General features: G+C 49.6%; 2 protein-coding genes across 2 annotated transcripts in view; one reads left to right on the top strand and one right to left on the bottom strand.

The window, feature by feature from the left end:
* Positions 1-17,195, top strand: part of CD177 (CD177 molecule) — a 53,114-nt gene that overhangs the window by 10,795 nt on the left and 25,124 nt on the right. Inside the window, exon 2 of the mRNA XM_081516035.1 lies at positions 7,085-7,168. Within this exon, the coding sequence (XP_081372161.1) occupies positions 7,119-7,168 (50 nt within the window). The 5' untranslated portion in view covers positions 7,085-7,118. The remainder of the gene's footprint in view (positions 1-7,084; positions 7,169-17,195) is intronic.
* On the bottom strand, positions 3,483-10,305 carry CXCL17 (C-X-C motif chemokine ligand 17). Its single transcript, XM_081516046.1, has 4 exons — positions 10,227-10,305; positions 6,107-6,187; positions 4,944-5,045; positions 3,483-3,900 (listed from the first exon to the last, which is right to left on the bottom strand). The coding sequence occupies exons 1-4, from the start codon at positions 10,303-10,305 to the stop codon at positions 3,803-3,805; spliced, it is 360 nt and encodes a 119-aa protein (XP_081372172.1). The 3' UTR covers positions 3,483-3,802.

The following is a 17,195-nucleotide window of genomic DNA, read 5'->3' as shown; positions in this document are numbered from 1 at the left end:
CCTCAGCTTCCTCCTCCATCAAAGGGGGCTCTGGCTCTGTCTGGACTGCTGGACGGTGACCTGAGCTCACCTGACGTCCTGGCAGGTCTTAGTTCTTGACTGAATGAGTGACCATCCCTGGGAGCCCCTCCCCTTCTCCCTTCCTCCAAGCTCAACTCACCTGTGTACCGGTATTGTCTTGGGTTCTGGCTGCTGGTTTTCTTCCTGGGTGTTGGTGTGACACCACCCTTATGAGACAAAGGGAAAAGTACTAAAGAGCCTCTTGATGAGCATGAAAGAGGAGAGTGAAAAAGTTGGCTTAAAACTCAACATTCAGAAAACTAAGATTGTGGCATCTGGTCCTGTCACTTCATGGCAAATAGAGTGGAAACAAGGGTAACAGCGAGAGACTTTATTTTGGGGGGCTCCAAAATCACTGCAGATGGTGACTGAAGCCATGAAATTAAAAGACACTTGCTCCTTGGAAGAAAAGCTATGACCAACCTCAGTTCAGTTCAGTTGCTCAGTCGTGTCTGATTCTTTGCAACCCCATGGACTGCAGCATGCCAGGCTTCCCTGTCCATTGCCAACTCCCGGAGTTTACTCAAACTCACGTCCATTGAGTCGGTGATCCCATCCAACCATCTCATCCTCTGTCATTCCCTTTTCTTCCCGCCTTCAGTCTTTCCCAGCATCAGGGTCTTTTCAAATGAGTCAGTTCTTCGCATCAGGTGGCCAAAGTATTGGAGTTTCAGCTTCAGCATCAGTCCTTCCAATGAATATTCAGGACTGATTTCCTTTAGGATGAACTGGTTGGATCTAGGGGTGCACGGACTTCAGTAGTTGTGGCCCCCGGGCTGTAGAGCATAGATTCGATAGCTGTGGTGCACAGGCTCAGTTGCTCCTCAACAAATGGGATCTTCCCAGACCAGGGATCAAACCCATGTCTCCTGCATTAGCATGTAGATTCTTAACCACTGGACCAGCAGGGAAGCCCTGGCTTGGTTTTGCTAGAAATCTCCATGGTAAAGACCCCAGCTGGCCTTTGGCTCCCTGGGCTGGAGCTGTGTGCTGAGCCTGCGGGGTCCGACTCCCGCCATCTTTCTCAGGACATAGGTTTAGTCTGGGCTGGTGGTCCATTTTTGGGTTGGGGTCTAGGCTGGGCCAGAGGTGGTTGATCCGGCTTCTTGTAGGGCTACCAGAGGCTCTATAGGACGAGGTTCTGGCTGGGCTCTGGATCCCTCTCTCAGTTCTGGGTCCTGTTGAGTTCTAGATTCTTTTCCTGGCCCAGGTCTGTGCTGTGAGGCAGCTTCCTGTTTACCGAAGGGCACCCTTTGGATGGGAGGTGACGTCTGCGAGGCAGACACCTGTGGGGCACGAAATTCCTGGTGCAGAGCGGACTTTTGTTGTGCTTGAGGTTCCTGCTGGGCTTCAGCTTCGTGATGGGCAAGGGGTTCCTTGCTGAGTGAGGGTCTTTGCTGTGCAGTGGGCTATTGGATCCCCGTCTATTGGGCCCCTGCTGATCCTCGCATGCTGGCTGGTCTGGGTGTTTTTTTTCTGGTGCAGGCTCCAGCTGGGTTATAGTTGTCTGGTGTGGCTTTGATTCTCTAACAGGCTTAAATATCAACTTAGAACCTGGCTCCGCTGTGCTTTTTTCTCAAGGGCAATATATTTTTAAAAGATAATTTTATCTATTTATTTTTGGCTGTGCTGTGTCTTCGCTGCTGCACGGGCTTTTCTCTAGTTGTGGTGAGCAGGCGCTGCTCTCTAGTTGCGGTGGCTTCTCTTGCTGAGGAGCACGGGCTCCAGGGCGCTCCGACTTCAGTAGTTGCAGCACGTGGGTTCAGTAGTTGCAGCTCCTAGGCTCTGGAGCCCAGGCTTGGTAGTGGTGGTGCACGGGTTTAGCTGCTTTGCGGCATGTGGGATCTTCCCAGATCAGGGATCGAACCTGTGTCTCCTGCATTGGCAAGCGATTCTTTACCCTTGAGCCACCAGGGAAGCCCTCGTGGGAGATATTGATCTCCCTGGCTTCATCCCTCTGGGTACCCACAGACCTCCTTTGTCCCAGATCCCTCGTGGGTTACTCATGATGACTCCCCCACCATCCCAGGTTCCATTCCTTCAACCTGGCGTCCCTGGTCTTCCTTTTGGAGGCGGTTGGCGAGTGGGCTGAGCACCATTGGCTCCCCGCTCCTGTGCCGAGCGAAGCACTTGTGTCTCTTGCTGTAGGAGGAGGGGTAGGGACAGAAGGAAGGTGGGTGTCCATCACCCTCCCACCAGAGGGTTATGTCTTAAAAGGGACCCATCCCACTCCCCACTCAAAATATTTCTTCTCATGAGGGCAGTATCCCAGCTGAGTCCTCTGTTTCATCCAGATGACAGAAGCTAGACTCTGGAGGAATGTTCCTTTTCTTTCTTGATTTAAAAAAAATTTTACTTGGTTGCACCAGGTCTTAGTTGTAGCACGTGAGATCTTCCTGTTGACATCTTCCTGTCAGCGGGATCTTTAGTTTCGGCATGCAAACTCTCAGTTGTGGCATATGGGATCTAGTTCCCTGACCAGGTACCGAACTCGGGGCCCCCTGCATCAGGAATGCGGCGTCTTGACCACTGGACCTCTAGGGAAGTCTCGAGTGTTCCTTTTCTTACTTCTCCTTCTGATGTTTGAGGAAAGGGTCAGAGAAGGAAGCGGGATCTACCCCATTGAAACTTTCCCCTCTTTATTTATTCTTTCTAATGGTTCCCACATTAATTTCCTTATATTATTGTTCTGATCATTTTATTCTTGTGTTAAAAAAGGAAAAAAAAAGACACCTTCCCATTTTTACAGCTGGAAAGCCCTTTTCAGTGGCATCTGAGATCTTCTCCACTGTCTCTCCCAGGTGGCTCAGTGGTAAAGAATTCACCTGCAATGCAGGAGACACAGGAGATGCTGGTTCGATTCCCTGCGTCGGGAAGATCCCCTAGAGGAGGGCATGGCAATCCACTCCTGTATTCTTGCCTGGAGAATCCCATGGACAGTGGAGCCCAGCAGGTTATAGTCTATAAGGTCGCAAAGAGTCCGTCATGACTGAGCGACCGAGAACTCTAGCCTTGAGATCTGCCTCTGCACATACGTCTTCTGGAAGACATGTTGCCTGGAAACTTACAGAGTCCGGTGACCAGTCATGATGATGACGGTGATGATAATCATAAATACTTGGGAGGCATTTTATGTGCTAGGAAATGGTGCCGGGTTCTTTTTAAACTTATATTATCATTAGTAAGACAATGTCTGATTCAGTGCTTTCACTGATTTCTTTGCCCTACCTAGCTCTTACCTCAGGAAGGTTTGTTGGATGAGTAAAAGAGTAAAAATTTGGGCAGCGGAGAGAGACTGAAGGTGGTGTTGGATAGAGGTGTGTATATAATCTGGAAATGGTTTGGAATGAACAGGATAAAGTGGGTCATCTGGGTTGAATGTGCATTTCGAGACCCCATTTGAAAATGATTTTGATCTATTACATTCAAGTGTATTTATTGATTTTGTTTGCTATTTTCCTGCTTGTGTTTACAGTCAGGGAAGGACCAGCTAGGTACTCAGAGATTCTTGGCTCCTTTCAGGTAAGTAAGCTTAAGGCTGTGTAAGGGGCGGCCCCAGGAAAAGACTGACAAGTGAAGAAGGCACTAGAGGGGCGATAATCTCAGGGAAAATGCTTTGGGGATGATTTAGGGAGTGGGGACAGGAATGGGGAACGTGAGGTGGGAGGAGAGCGTCTTCTAGGTGCACGCACGGCTTTGTTGGCTGAGAATGTTTCATCGGGAGGGTGGGGTCCCAGAGCCCCTATAAGGGCAGAGCAAAGCTTTCTAGCAGACATCGCCTGAGAAATTGCTGGCAGGCTCTGGAGGGCTTGTTTGACTTCCTGTGGTGTCTTTGGTGTCCTAGGGTGGAGAGAAAAGGGAGACACTGAAGTTAAAAACACTTTTAGAATTTAATTTTTTTATGAGAGCTTTTAAAATGTTACAAGTGAGACTCATCCCGTGGGGGAAAAATTTTAATGAAAAAAGTATCTACAGTAAGAAAGAAGATAAAGGATGCCCCAACCCCTGCTTCCACTCCTGATTCTGGTGAGCAAACTGTTGTTACTAGTTTGCTGCATAGTTTTCCATACCTTTTGTATATAAATGCAATTGTTGTTGTTGTTTTTTAGTTGCTAAGAGGTGTCTCTTTGCCACGCCATGGACTGTAGCCCGCCAGGCTCCTCTGTCTGTGGGATTTCCCAGGCAATTATGCTGGAGTGAGTTGCCATTTCTTTCTCCAGGGATCATCCCATTCTTGATCATGTAATATCATACTAATGCCACAATATCCATCAGTTTAACACTTGCCAGTATACTTTTTATATGACATTTAATTATACCTAGACTAGGGAGGAATCTCATTGTCTGACACCGCCACCGGTGTCATTGTCAGAGGTCAGAGACCAGGTCCCCAATAGCCCCATTTCCCTCCACTTTGATAAGCAATGGCATTCTATCATCGGAGACTTTGGTGAGGCATCTCTAGTATTAGGGGAATTGTGTTTTGCTTTTCCTGCTCTTCCTGTTTCCCTTGACCTTGAGTAGGAGGAGCTGAGATGTGTGCTAATTCTGATCTTCATTTCATCTCTCTTGTCTCTTAACCCCTGTTTCATCCCTAGCTGGGGCTTCCCTGGTGGCTCAGACTGTAAAGAATCCACCTGCAAGGCAGGAGACCCAGGTTCAATCCCTGGGTCAAGAAGAACTCCTGGAGAAGGAAATGGCAACCCACTCCAGGATTCTTGCCTGGAAAATCCCAAGGACAGAGGAGCCTGGCAGGCTACAGTCCGTGGGGCCGCTTTGCGGCCTCAGTCAGACATGACTGAGTGATGACACTTTCACTCTCATCTCTAGTTGATTCCACAGAACGACTCTGGTTTAAGGAGGGTCATTCTTTGACAACTTACTGGTTTTCTTCATCCTGCCCTTGAAATGATCACAGGGACACGGCTTCTTTGTCAGCCTGGGCGCTGTCACGAGTGTTCTTCTAGGGGCTCTCAGGAACCAATCTGAAATAAGGGGGTTGCTGCTTAGGAAGGTTCATATGTTTGAGGGCTAGGACTTGACTTGCCATCTTCCTTGCCTCCCAGTTGTTTTTCATACTGCAGTGGGAAAGGGTCAACACAGAACAGTTATATGAGCATCAGGGTCTCTAAGTTGTCTTGCTGACCTGTATGGACAAGAATGGGCTTCCCCTATAGCTCTGTTGGTAAAGAATCCACCTGCAATGCAGGAGACCCTGGTTCAATTCCTGGGTTGGGAAGATCTGCTGGAGAAGAGATAGGCTACCCACTCCAGTATTTTGGGGCTTCCGTTGTGGCTCAGCTGGTAAAGAATCTGCCTGCAAAGCGGGAGACCTGGGTTTAATCCCTGGATTCGGGAGATCCCCTGGAGAATGGAAAGGCTACCCACTCCAGTATTCTCGCCTGAGGAATTCTCTGGACTGTACAGTCCATGGGGTCGCAAAGAGCCAGACATGACTGAGCGTGTTTAACTTTCAAGGGCAAGAATTTGGTGGCAGGTTTGGAGGAAGCATCAGAGTGTCATTAGGGAGACCAAAAAAATGAGCAATGAGTGGGAGGGAGGTTCGAGAGGGAGGGGACATATGTATACACATGACTGATCACGTTGTTGTGTGGCAGAAGCCAGCAGAATATTGTAAAGCAATGATCCTTTCATTAAACATACATTTAAAAAATGAGGAATAGGAGGTGTCTGCCTTTCAGTGGCTGCTTTACTTCGACCAAACCATTTTGCCCCTCTGATTTCAGTCTTGCCTGTGAGTAAAATAAAGCTGAGAATGGGGTGCAGGAAGGTCTTGGAAGGCAGCCCTGGATTGTTAGGGAAAAGGGTAAAGGAGAAGGGGCCAGCCAGACCTTCAGCCAGCTCCCCTGGACCCTGGAGCAGTCTGGCTCTCACATGAGACTGAGAAGGAAATGAGTGGTGGGCTGGGGGAGAGGGCAGGGGGTGAGGGCAGCTCAGGTAATATCTGCTCTGCTCTCAGAGGGATTCAGGGGAGCAAGTGGGGATCTCGACGGTGCACTGTTGTTGTCAATATCGTGTTACTGACCTTGGCACCCACATTCTTGGCCTCCTTCTTGGAACCACCTCCCAGAAGCCTGGCGTCGGTCCCTCTGGCCTCTGGCAACCCCTGTAGGAAGGAAACTGGTCACTTTCAGGCACTGGAAAGGGAAGGCGCCAAGGCCCTTATCACTGTGCTTCTGGGTCAGCGCAGCTCCATTGCTCTTCCTTTGTCCTGAGGGAGCTAGGGTACTTCAAGAGAGGAGTATTTTACATGGATAAGGAATTGAAGTGTAAAATCTGGCCTGGAGGAAAGCTTAGCTGGAGGTAGGCAGAGAAAGAATAGCTTCTGGATAGAAGAGAGGACAAAAGGTAGGGGTGTTGATCAAGACCTGACAACTTCCCCCATTAAGGCCCCTACCCTGCACACATTAAAATCCTCATGACTTAAGAAATAAGAGCAAAGAGTAGATTATTCCATAAACCAGTCAGAAACTTCACCTGACCTCTGTGTTTGGTTGTAATTGAATCCATAGTCCCAGTTCAACTATTAATATACTGCTGCTACTGCTGCTAAGTCGCTTCAGTCGTGTCCGACTCTGTGCAACCCCATAGACGGCAGCCCACCAGGCTCCGCCGTCCCTGGGATTCTCCAGGCAAGAATACTGGAGTGGGTTGCCATTTCCTTCTCCAATGCATGAAAGTGACAAGTGAAAGTGAAGTCGCTCAGTTGTGTCCGACTCTGTGTGACCCCATCGACTGTAGCCCACCAGGCTCCTCCGTCCATGGGATTTTCCAGGCAAGAGTACTGGAGTGGGGTGCCACTGCCTTCTCCTACTATTAATATAGGAGGATGGTATTTACCTTTGTCCCTCTGGAGCAAATCCATTTCTCTTTTTGTCTCTTTTCAAGTCTGTCTTGTCACCTGATGCTCTCTTATTCTCATTTTGTGTTTCTTGATATCATTACCAAGTTGTTGTTAAAGCATTGCACTAATTAAGTGAATCACCATCTCTTTTATTTTCAGGTGAGAAGACTGAGGCCCAGAGAGAGCCAGCGCAATGCCCAAGTTCACAGAGTTAATGGTGACTCATCGGCAGCTAAAACCGAGGTCCAAGGCTCTTAGCCTATTATTCTCTCTTCCAACCTACATGACCTAATGTCATGGGAGCTATTTATCATAAGTAATTTTATAATTAATAGGTAATCTTATAAGGAATTATTCTGTTATTATAAGTAACTGATTTCTTAACATTGACATTGCTTCTCAGTTATTTATTTTTTTCCCCACTTCCCCATGAAAAGCATATTAAGCCAGGTATGTGGTTATTTCAAGAGGTAAAGCAAGATCAGATTTTATATGGAGATTTCTGGGCAGGAGGATTGTGTAGTGTTATTTCTGCTCACCAGACTCGGTCCAACATTGCAACTACCCTTGCCTGGGAAACGGGGATTGAGCCTGTAATTGCACTCCCTGGTGGCCCCAGTGAGCTTTCCCCGTCTCATTGCCCTTGTGCCTTTGTAGCTACTTGAGAAGGAAATTTTACTCACTCCATTTATTGAGCACTTACTAGGTTCACATTATCCATCATTTACTCTTCGCAACAGTTGTACATGCTAAGTGGTATTTTACTCATTTTAAAATGAAGCTTTAAAATGTTAAGCATCTTGTCCAGGGTTCTGAGGGGCTTCCTAGGTGGTGCAGTGGTCAAGAATCCACCAGCCAAGCAGGAGACGTGGGTTCGATCCCTGAATGGGGAAGTTCCTCTGGAGAAGGAAATGGCAACCACTCCAGTAATCTTGCCTGGAGAATCCCATGGACAGAGGAGCCTGATGGGCTGTAGTCCATGGGGTCAAAAAGAGACAGACATGACTGAGCGCGTGCATGCACACACACACACACACACACACACACACACACACACACACACACACACACCAGGGTTACAAAGTGAGTGATGGAGCCAAGATTTGGATCACGGTCGATGCCGTGAATTCAAGTCTGAGTCTAAAGGTCCGGGTGAGTCTAAATGTGTCACCATGTTTGAGAATTATTGGTAAAGCAGTGGCTCCCCTGGCGAGTGGGTCCCCCTTCAGGAGATGTTTGGCCATGTCTGGAGATATTTTTGGCTGTATTAACAGGGTGGAGGTGAAGAGAGGCTGCTATTGGCTTCTAGAGGGTAGAGGCCACTCGGATGTTGCTAAACAGGTTAGAAAGAACAAAACAGTGCACCCTGCCCCTCTTACAAGAAGAATTATTAATCTCTAATGTCAACAGAGCTACTAAGAAACCCAGGTGTCCAGTCTCCTAAGGGGAACATTTTGAACTTAGAAACCTGAGGATTTATTCTTCCACTTAGATGTATTTACTGAGCACCTTGCCAGGTCACGGGAGGGACATGGAAACAAGACACCAGGTTGTGCCAGCGGCGAGGTTACAGCGCAGAATGGCAGGGGTAGGAGTAGGAGACCCACCGACACTCAGCTCAAGGTGGAATGTGGACCGTGCAGAGAGAGTCCCGTCGGGGCCGGGCTTGTGCAGGGGAGGGAGGCTCACGTCTGCCTCTGGGTCGCATCAGGGCGGCTGTGGGAGCGGAGCTGAGCTGGTGGGAGGATGCAAGAGCAGCTGGGGAGCAGCCAAGGTTCCGAGGTCCCGGCTGAGAGGAACACGGGCCCTTGTTAGTGCGGGAGTGCGGGGGGATGGCCGGGAAAGGCGGCTGTGACTGGAGCTTGGAATCCAGGCTGAGGGCTCCAGCCTGGGGGCCCGTCACAGCGGTGGAAAAGACCTTCCTCCCAGAATGCTGGTCTAGGGCCTCCCCTGCCGGGCCGTGGGGCCCAGCGGCTCCCAGAGAACTCTGTAAGGGAGAAGATGCTGGAAATGGGGTGCAGGAGGGTAGACTCCTGATTTTAGGACCCACTCGATGCTGAGTGTGTAACAAAGCTATTTCACCTCAAAGTAGCGCTTGGGGAGATGGTCACTTAGAGTGGGAACATAGGTGGGGAGGGGGTCCCTTCTGCACAGTTGTTCTGCTAAGGGCTGGGCCACTCCGGCTGTAGGGAACAGTGGGGCCGATTCGGAACTCCTAACCCAGGATCTGCTTCCTAAAGGTGAGCTGTTCAAACAGGGCCTGTGTGCAGTCTTGCCCCCCCAGGCCACAGGCGCGAGGCCTTGTACGAAGAACACAGAAGCGGAGCTGGGAACCAAGGTCACCTCCAAAGCTGACTGAGCCCCTTTGTAACTGTTGCCTGGAGAATCCCGTGGACAGAGGAACCTGGAGGGCTACAGTCCATAGGTCACAAAGAGTCGGCCGTGGCTGGAGTGATGTGGCACACACTCATGTAACCATTGCCCAAAGCCCGTGATCATCACTAACAGGCCTCCCGACTCCAAATTAGTCAAAGAGGCCCTCTCCAGTCAACACCCTATAAAGCCCCAACCAATCCCCTAATGCCAGCCTTCCAGCAGGAACTGTCTTTGTCTAGAGGCTATAAAAATTGGCTATTAACCCACAAACACTGTCGACTCTCCCTGGCCTCTCAGGACTTGTCAGCCCGCTGTGCTCGCAGGGCCCACGTTATCTCTGCTCTTTGTTCTTAATAAACTCACTCCCTTCTGAAATGCTCTGCGGCTGGAAATTCCTTTCCAACCGGCGCTCAGATTGCCTCAACAGCTTGGTGTGGTCACAGCTTCAAACACGGGTACTACCTGGTGGTGTGATTTTTCTGGTTTATCACCTTACCATGAAATAGCATTAAGAATTATTGGGGCATGTCTGGTGCACTAAGAAGAATATAATCGAGGGTGACTGACTGTCTGGACGCACACTTGCTTTAAACACCCTCTCTGCACACCCTCCAGGCCCGGCCCCCAGGGCACTCATTACTCCCGAACAGGGACTGGGGGAGAGGTAAGATCCTCCCCAACCAGCTACCCTCACAGACACTCCATACACAACGGCTCCTTCAACTTCACAACACTCTTAGGGTTTACGTTCAGTTCATTCCTTTTTGCAAATGAAGAAACAGGCGCCCAGACAGGCTAACTCACCGCCAATCCCCGTAGCCTGCAGGGGCTACATTTTACCTCGTGTGTGGTCATGCTCTTTCCTGTTTTGCCACGTTTCTCCCCACTTTTTATCTTTCATAGAAAATGGACTTTTTTTTTTTACCTGTGTGTGAGCTGCTGGAGACCACGGACATCAGCATTAGGGGCAGCAACAGGAGGAGGGAAGAGATTAGAACCTTCATTTCACCTGTTGGTGCTGCTGTGCGTCGACTCTTCAACAGCTCCCAGTGAGAGGGTCCCCACTTCTTGGGGTGGCGTGCGTGGTATGTGGCTTGGGTGGGGGGCGGGATCTGCACTTTACTCCCAGGCCAGCGTTCTCATTAGAGGGCGGGAAGGGCCGAGTGGCGCTGGCCTTGTTAGGTAACAGGTCAGACCATGTGTTTTATGGGAATCTGGGAGGCAAAACTGGCCAAACAGATGAAGCCTTCCTAGGAACGTGAGAGGGTGACTGGTAACCTGGCAGCTGTACTAGTCCCCACCCCCTTCCCGTCCCCATCCCCCTCCCTCCGGCCTCCCCACCCCGCAATGCGCTCTGATTTCTTCTTTTGGCTTGTTTGAATTTCCTTATATGTTTGAGTGACGTTTTCTAGCTTAATGTCTGGCAGGAAAAGTGAGGGCTAAGGGTTGGCAAAGAGGATGACACAGCCGGTCTCCCCTCTGCCCTCCCCACTCCCAGCCTCAGCACAGTATCAGACGTCGCCGTGTCCCCACTGTGGACAGCGTCCTCCAAGTCTGTGGCCGCGTAAGGAGGGAAGCAGAGAGGATGGAGGAGGGGCTCTTCTTCCTTGCCGAAACACTGCCCTGGAGCACTGGGTCAAAGCAGGCCTCCTTGTTGTTGGCCAGGCAGATGGCTGTGGCCTCGTTGCTGTTCAGTTGCTCAGTTGTGTCCAACTCTCTGCGATCCCATGGACTGCAGCACGCCAGGCTTCCCTGTCCATCACTAACTCCTGGAGCTTGCTCAAACTCATGTCCATCGAGTCGGTGATGCCATCCAACCAGCTCATCCTCTGTCGTCCCCTTCTCCCCGTGCCTTCAATCTTTCCCAACATCAGGGCCTTTTCCAATGAGTTGGCTTTTTGCATCAGGTGGCCAAAGTATTGGAACTTCGTGGTATGTGGTCTCATGGCTCCCACCTAGAGGAGAGGGACCTGGGTTGGCGGAAGACCCTCGAGGCTTCAGGTCCAAGAGAGTTTGAGAAGCAAAAGCCACAGTAGGGTCAGTGTCTGCCCAGGCTGCTGGGACTCCTGGTGCGAGATCTTGTTTGAAATCAGTCCAAGATGAAAGAGAGAGGTGATACTTCTTGGAGCAAACATCAAGGGTCCAGAAGGGCAGCACTTACTGACGTGACTCATTCCAGAAACTTCAGGAACTGGGCTCAAAGATAGAAGAGAGGCTAGTCTTAAGGGCTGAGAGATGTTTGTGGGGCTGAAAGAAAGAAAATAGTGCTTAGTCATGTCCGACTCGTTGCAACACTTTGGACTGTAACCCACCAGGCTTCTCGGTCCATGTGGTTTTCCAGGCAAGAATACTGTAGCAGGTTGCCATTTCCTCCTCCAGGGGATCTTCCGGACCCAGGGGCTGAACCTGAGTCTCCTGTGTCTCCTGCATTGCAGGCGGATTCTTTACCTGCTGAGCCATTGTGGAAGCCCTTATGGGGCTAAGGGGAAGGTTAACAAGGAAGTCCTCCCTGTTCCTCCAGGCAGGTGTGAGAAAAGGTGGTGTGACTTTGTTCTAGTCAAGAGGAGGGAAGAGGCCAGGCATGGCTTTTGTTTGCTCATTCCTACACTGTCAGTTGCAGATTATTTTCGCCTGTGGACCTGTTGGAGACTTGGTTGTAGACTTTGCTACAAAGTTGATAAGCATCGGCAGGTGCCTGGCACTTCACTGGACAGTGGAGATTGTTCTTGAGTTGAAGGCGCCTTCTGAGCTTGGTCTAATGTGTAAAGCACTAACGTGGCTCCTTTCTGGAAAATTGTTATTTTTGAAAAGTTTGTTATTTGTTTTCTTATAGTTGCCCTGAGTTGTTGCTTTGCACAGGCTTTCTCTAGTTGCAGTGAGTGGGGGCTTCTCTTGCTGTGGAGCATGGGCTCTAGGCACAGGGGCTCATTAGTTGTGGCACCCTGGCTTGGTTACTCTGTGGCATGTGGAATCTTCCCGGACCAGGGATTGATCCCATGTCCCTTGTTTTGGCAGGCGGATTCTTATCCACTGAGCCACTACTCCCTGGAAAATTCTAACCATGGTCTCTGTCCTCGGGACGCTCAAGTCTAACCAGGGAGATGACACCCACTTCATAAAACCTAGGATATCGTGCAATCAAATTTCAGAAGTGGCAGCAGTTCACTGTGGACGGTGAGTAGCTCAAAACACTCGGGGCTCAGTGGAACTTGGGCTGGGTCTGGAGGGTGGGGTAGGGTTTCTGTTGATGGAAGGCAGGGAGGAGGGCAGGGCCGAGAAGGAGCACAGAGCTGACTGGGTGGGGATTTTTGAGGCAGGGCTGTTAATTGTTCACTTGTACGTTCCCAAACTTATGTAGGGCCTGGCACTTTGTGGGTGCTCTGCAAATATTTGTTGAATTGACTGATATTTTTGTAAGCCTTTATCTAGACCTGTTATGTTAGAAAGTATGTGAAACTTCAGTCCATTATCAGTAAAACATTTTTCTGATAGAAGGTCACGCACACACGTGGAGCCTAAGGGGGTGTTTTACTTCCCCATCGAGTCCTCCTCCAGTCCGCCTCAAGGCTGCTAATCAGGGGCGGGTGCCCCCCCGACACCTTCCTCCAGGTCCCCTCAGTCTGTTCACCCCCATCGTCTCCCCAAGTCCTGGCTCTCTGGCGGTTCACTCCATCTGATTTTCCCCTCTCTGGACTTGAAAAGGGATGTCGCGTCCTGTTTCCCATGGGAGAGGACTTTGGGTCTCTCAGCTGCATTGATGCAAGACACTGCCAAGACAGACTTTTCTCTTGTTAATATAGACAATCACTTAGGGCTTCCCAGGTGGTGCTAGTGGTAAAGAATCCACCTGCCAATGCAGGAAGCGCAAGAGACATAGGTTCGCTCTTTGGGTCAGGAAGATCCTCTGGAGGAGGCAATGGCAACCCGCTCCAGTATTCTTGCCTGGAAAACCCCACGGTCAGAGGAGCCTGGTGGGCTACAGTCCATCGGGTCATAAAGAGTCAGACACGACTCAGCACACATGCTTAGAGCCCACCCTGAGGACTTCAGTCATGTTAAGCACAGTCTCTGTGTCTTACAAAGGCCTCCTTCCAGGAAGGAGGCGAGGGGAAAGTGGGAGAAATAACCATTTTCTACTGTTATTTGGTTTCCCCACTCTTCAGTATACTTAGTGTGTGTACGTGTGTGTGCTCAGCCGTGTCCTACTCTTTGCGACCCCATAGACTGTAGCCCGCCAGGCTCCTCTGTCCATGTACAGTGTACTTAGACATTCAAAAATGCTTGCTGACTGTATCATATCCAGGCTTCCTGTTGCTCTAAGAAGACTCATTTATTCATACCCACAGTCAGTGACACAAGAGACGTAGGAGGAGGGCATAGCAGCCCTCTCCAGGATTCTTGCCTGGAGAATCCTATGGACAGAGGAGCCTGGTGGGCTATGGTCCATAGGGTTGCAAAGAGTTGGACAGGACTGAAGCGATTTAGCACACACAGTCAGGGAGCATCAGAGTCCCTAATGTATTTGGGTGGTGGTTTCCTAGAAGAAGAAGGTGTGACATTTTTCTGAAGAGCTCTCACCACACACATGGACCTGTAGAAGGTTAGTCCAACTGCTCCGTGATTCGTTCAAGGTCACAGTCAGTTCGCCTCCAAGCCAGAGAAGAACTGCAGTTTCCCAACTTGCCGGAATGCCTTAGTGGGCAGCTGCCTGGCTGCTGTGTGCGCCAGTGTGGTGGTGGGGGCCCACCAATACTCTGGATTATCCAGAGGTAAATGTCTGGTTGAACCGTGACTGCAAAATCTGGGACACTTGCATTCTCTCTCTTTTTCACTTTGAATTGAAATGAGGAAAATGAGAGCCTAAAAAACCAGGAGTGGATGATTTTCACAGGGGGCTGATGAGATGTGCCCAGAAGCCTCTGTTTACCTCTATCAACATGTCTCTCACATGACTGCAGTGCTCTGATGCTGGGTTGGAAGGGCAGGGACCAGGTCTGATCCATCCTTGTGTCTCTAGAGCATCGCAGGCTCTAATAGATATTTCTTTTAAAAAAAAATCTATTTATTTATTTTAATTGGAGGATAATTACTTTACAATATTGTGATGGTTTTTGCCATACATCAGTATGAATCGGCCATAGGTACACATATGTTCCCCCCATTCTGAAACCCCCTCCCGTCTCCCTCCCTACCCTATCCGTCCAGGTGTCACAGAGCATCGGCTTTGGGTGCCCTGCTTCATACATCAAACTCGGGCTGGTTATCTGTTTTACATATGGTAATGTATATGTTTCACAGCTTTTCTCTCAAATCATCCCACCCACTCCTTGTCCCACTGAGTCCAAAAGTCTGTTCTTTACGTCTGTGTCTCCTTTGCTGCCTTGCACGTGGGATTGTTGGTACTGTCTTTCAAGATTCCATATATATGCGTTAATATACAATATTTGTCTTTCTCTTTCTGACTTATTTCACTAAATATTTCTTAAAAATAAAACAACAGGGTTTCCCTGGAGGCTCAATGGTAATGATAACCTAGAGGTGTGGAGGTGGGAGGGAGGTTTCAAAGGGAGGGAGACATGTGTTTGCCTGTGGTTGATTCATGGTGATGTATGGCAGAAACCATCACAATATTGGAAAGTAATTATCTTCCAGTGAAAAGTAAAAATTAAAAAAAAAAAAGAATCCGCCCGTCAATGCTGGAGACACGGGTTCTATCCCTGGCCCGGGAAGATCCCACATGCCGCGGAACAACTAAGCCCATGCACCACAACTCCTGAGCCTGCGCTCTACAATCCAGGATTGACAACTCCTGAGCCCTCGCGCCGGAGAAGGCAATGGCACCCCACTCCAGTACTCTTGCCTGGAAAATCCCATGGACGGAGGAGCCTGGTAGGCTGCAGTCCATGGGGTCACGAAGAGTTGGACACGACTGAGAGACTTCACTTTCACTTTTCACTTTCATGCATTGGAGAAGGAAATGGTAATCCACTCCAGTGTTCTTGCCTGGAGAATCCCAGGGACAGTGGACCCTGGTGGGCTGCCGTCTATGGGGTCACACAGAGTCGGACACGACTGAAGCAGCTTAGCAGCAGCAGCAGCAGAGCCCTTGAGCTGCAACTACTGAAGCCGGAGCGCCCCAGGGCCCGTGCTCCGCAACAAGAGAAGCCACAGCAATGAGAAGCCTGTGCCCCGCAACTAGAGAGTAGCCCCCAATCGCCACAACTAGAGAAAAGCCCGTGCAGCAGTGAAGACCCAGCACAGACAATAAAACAATAAAAGGTATACATGTCCGCAGATATGGAATGATTGGGGTAGCAGCACAAGTCGAGGCTCCAATCTCCTCGCGTGAACTGAGGTGGAATTTGGCTTCTAAATACAAGGGAAGTGCTCAGCATGAGGACGTGGCTCATCCCACGGCTCTGCAGCTGTGCTTGGAACACTCCCAGTATCTGAGTCTCTGCTCTGGTTGACACACTTCACTTGCCCATCAGAAAGTGACCGGAAAGTGTAGGGGAGCTTCAGAATACGTCATTTTGGAAATGGCTCAGGGAAGACGTAGGGGGTGCGTGGTGGTTTTTCACAAGTATTTGAAGGTCTGTTGTGTGAAAAGGTTTGAGACTTGTTTCCATGCCTACAGAGAGTAACAGGAGACGTGGTGAGTCTGCACCAGTCACATTTTGGCTCAGGATGAGAACTGTCAGAGGAAAGTAAGTTTCCTTGGACAACTATAAGTTTACTGGCAGAGTTCAGGCAGGAGCTGGGTGCCTGAAAATAACTGTCACAGTGATTTGTTGTTTCTTGAAAATTCCAAGGGTAGAGCTTGGCTTGGAGCTCAGGATTCCACTAATACTACATTTTATTAGGTATTATAAAATCTGCCCTTTGAAAAGTGACATTACTCTATGATGTCAACCCGGGTCTCTGTGACTCTCACTTCCAGTCAGTGTGGGTGGTTGTGATTCTCTTACCTACACTGAGACTTGGACTTCACCCGCTCTGCCAACCCTCCCGCCTCCTTTGTAGCTGAGAACGGTCAAGATCAAGTGTATTTACTGCATGTTCATGCCCACAAGGTGGAAGCACTGCCCCACTTGTGTTTCCAACCACTCTATTCTGTTAGTTGCTCAGTCGTGTGACTCTCAGCAATCCCCTGGACTGTAGCAGGCCAGGATCCTCTGTCTGTGGGGATCCTCCAGGCCAGAATACTGGAGTGGGTTTTCCTGCCCTCCTCCAGGGGATATTCCAGACCCAGGGATCGAACTCGCTTCTCCTGCATTGCAGGCAGATTCTTACTGTCTGAGCCATTACAAAGGCTCCTCTCTATTCTGGTATGTGGGCAAATCTGAGAGCTCTGATTAGGATTAGAAAAAGGGCACAAGTGAAGTGACCTGGTGAACCCTTTTTTTCCTGCTAAGTGACAGAGTTGAGGTGAGTCTCAAACAATTGCTTTGTAAAAGTGACAGGTACTTTAGGGAAGTGACTCAAGTTTTAAGCTGCTAATTGATCTCCTGATTATCTTGATCAAATACAGTTCTGATTCTTCTGGTGGGGCCTGAGAGTCTTCATTTAAAAAAATTATTTGTTTATCTACTTTTGGCTGTACTGGGTCTTCGTTACTGCACGAGCTTTTCTCTAGTTGTGGCAGGCAGGGACTACTCTCGAGTTGCAGTGCAGGGGTTTCTCATTGCAGTGGCTTCTCTTGTGATAGAGCATGGGCTCTAGGGCACGCAGGCTTCACTAATTATGGCTCCCGGGTTCTAGAGCACAAGCTCAATAGTTATGGTTCATGGACTTAGTTGCTCTGCAGCATGTGGAATCTTCCCAGACCAGGGATCGAACCTGTGTCTCCTGCATTGGCAGGCAGATTCTTTACCACTGAGCCACCAGGGAAGCC

Source organism: Giraffa tippelskirchi, chromosome 7 (assembly GCF_054371585.1).
Source record: "Giraffa tippelskirchi isolate mGirTip1 chromosome 7, T2T-mGirTip1v1.2.pri, whole genome shotgun sequence".
Taxonomy (NCBI): domain Eukaryota; kingdom Metazoa; phylum Chordata; class Mammalia; order Artiodactyla; family Giraffidae; genus Giraffa; species Giraffa tippelskirchi.
This window is presented reverse-complemented; position numbering and strand designations above follow the sequence as displayed.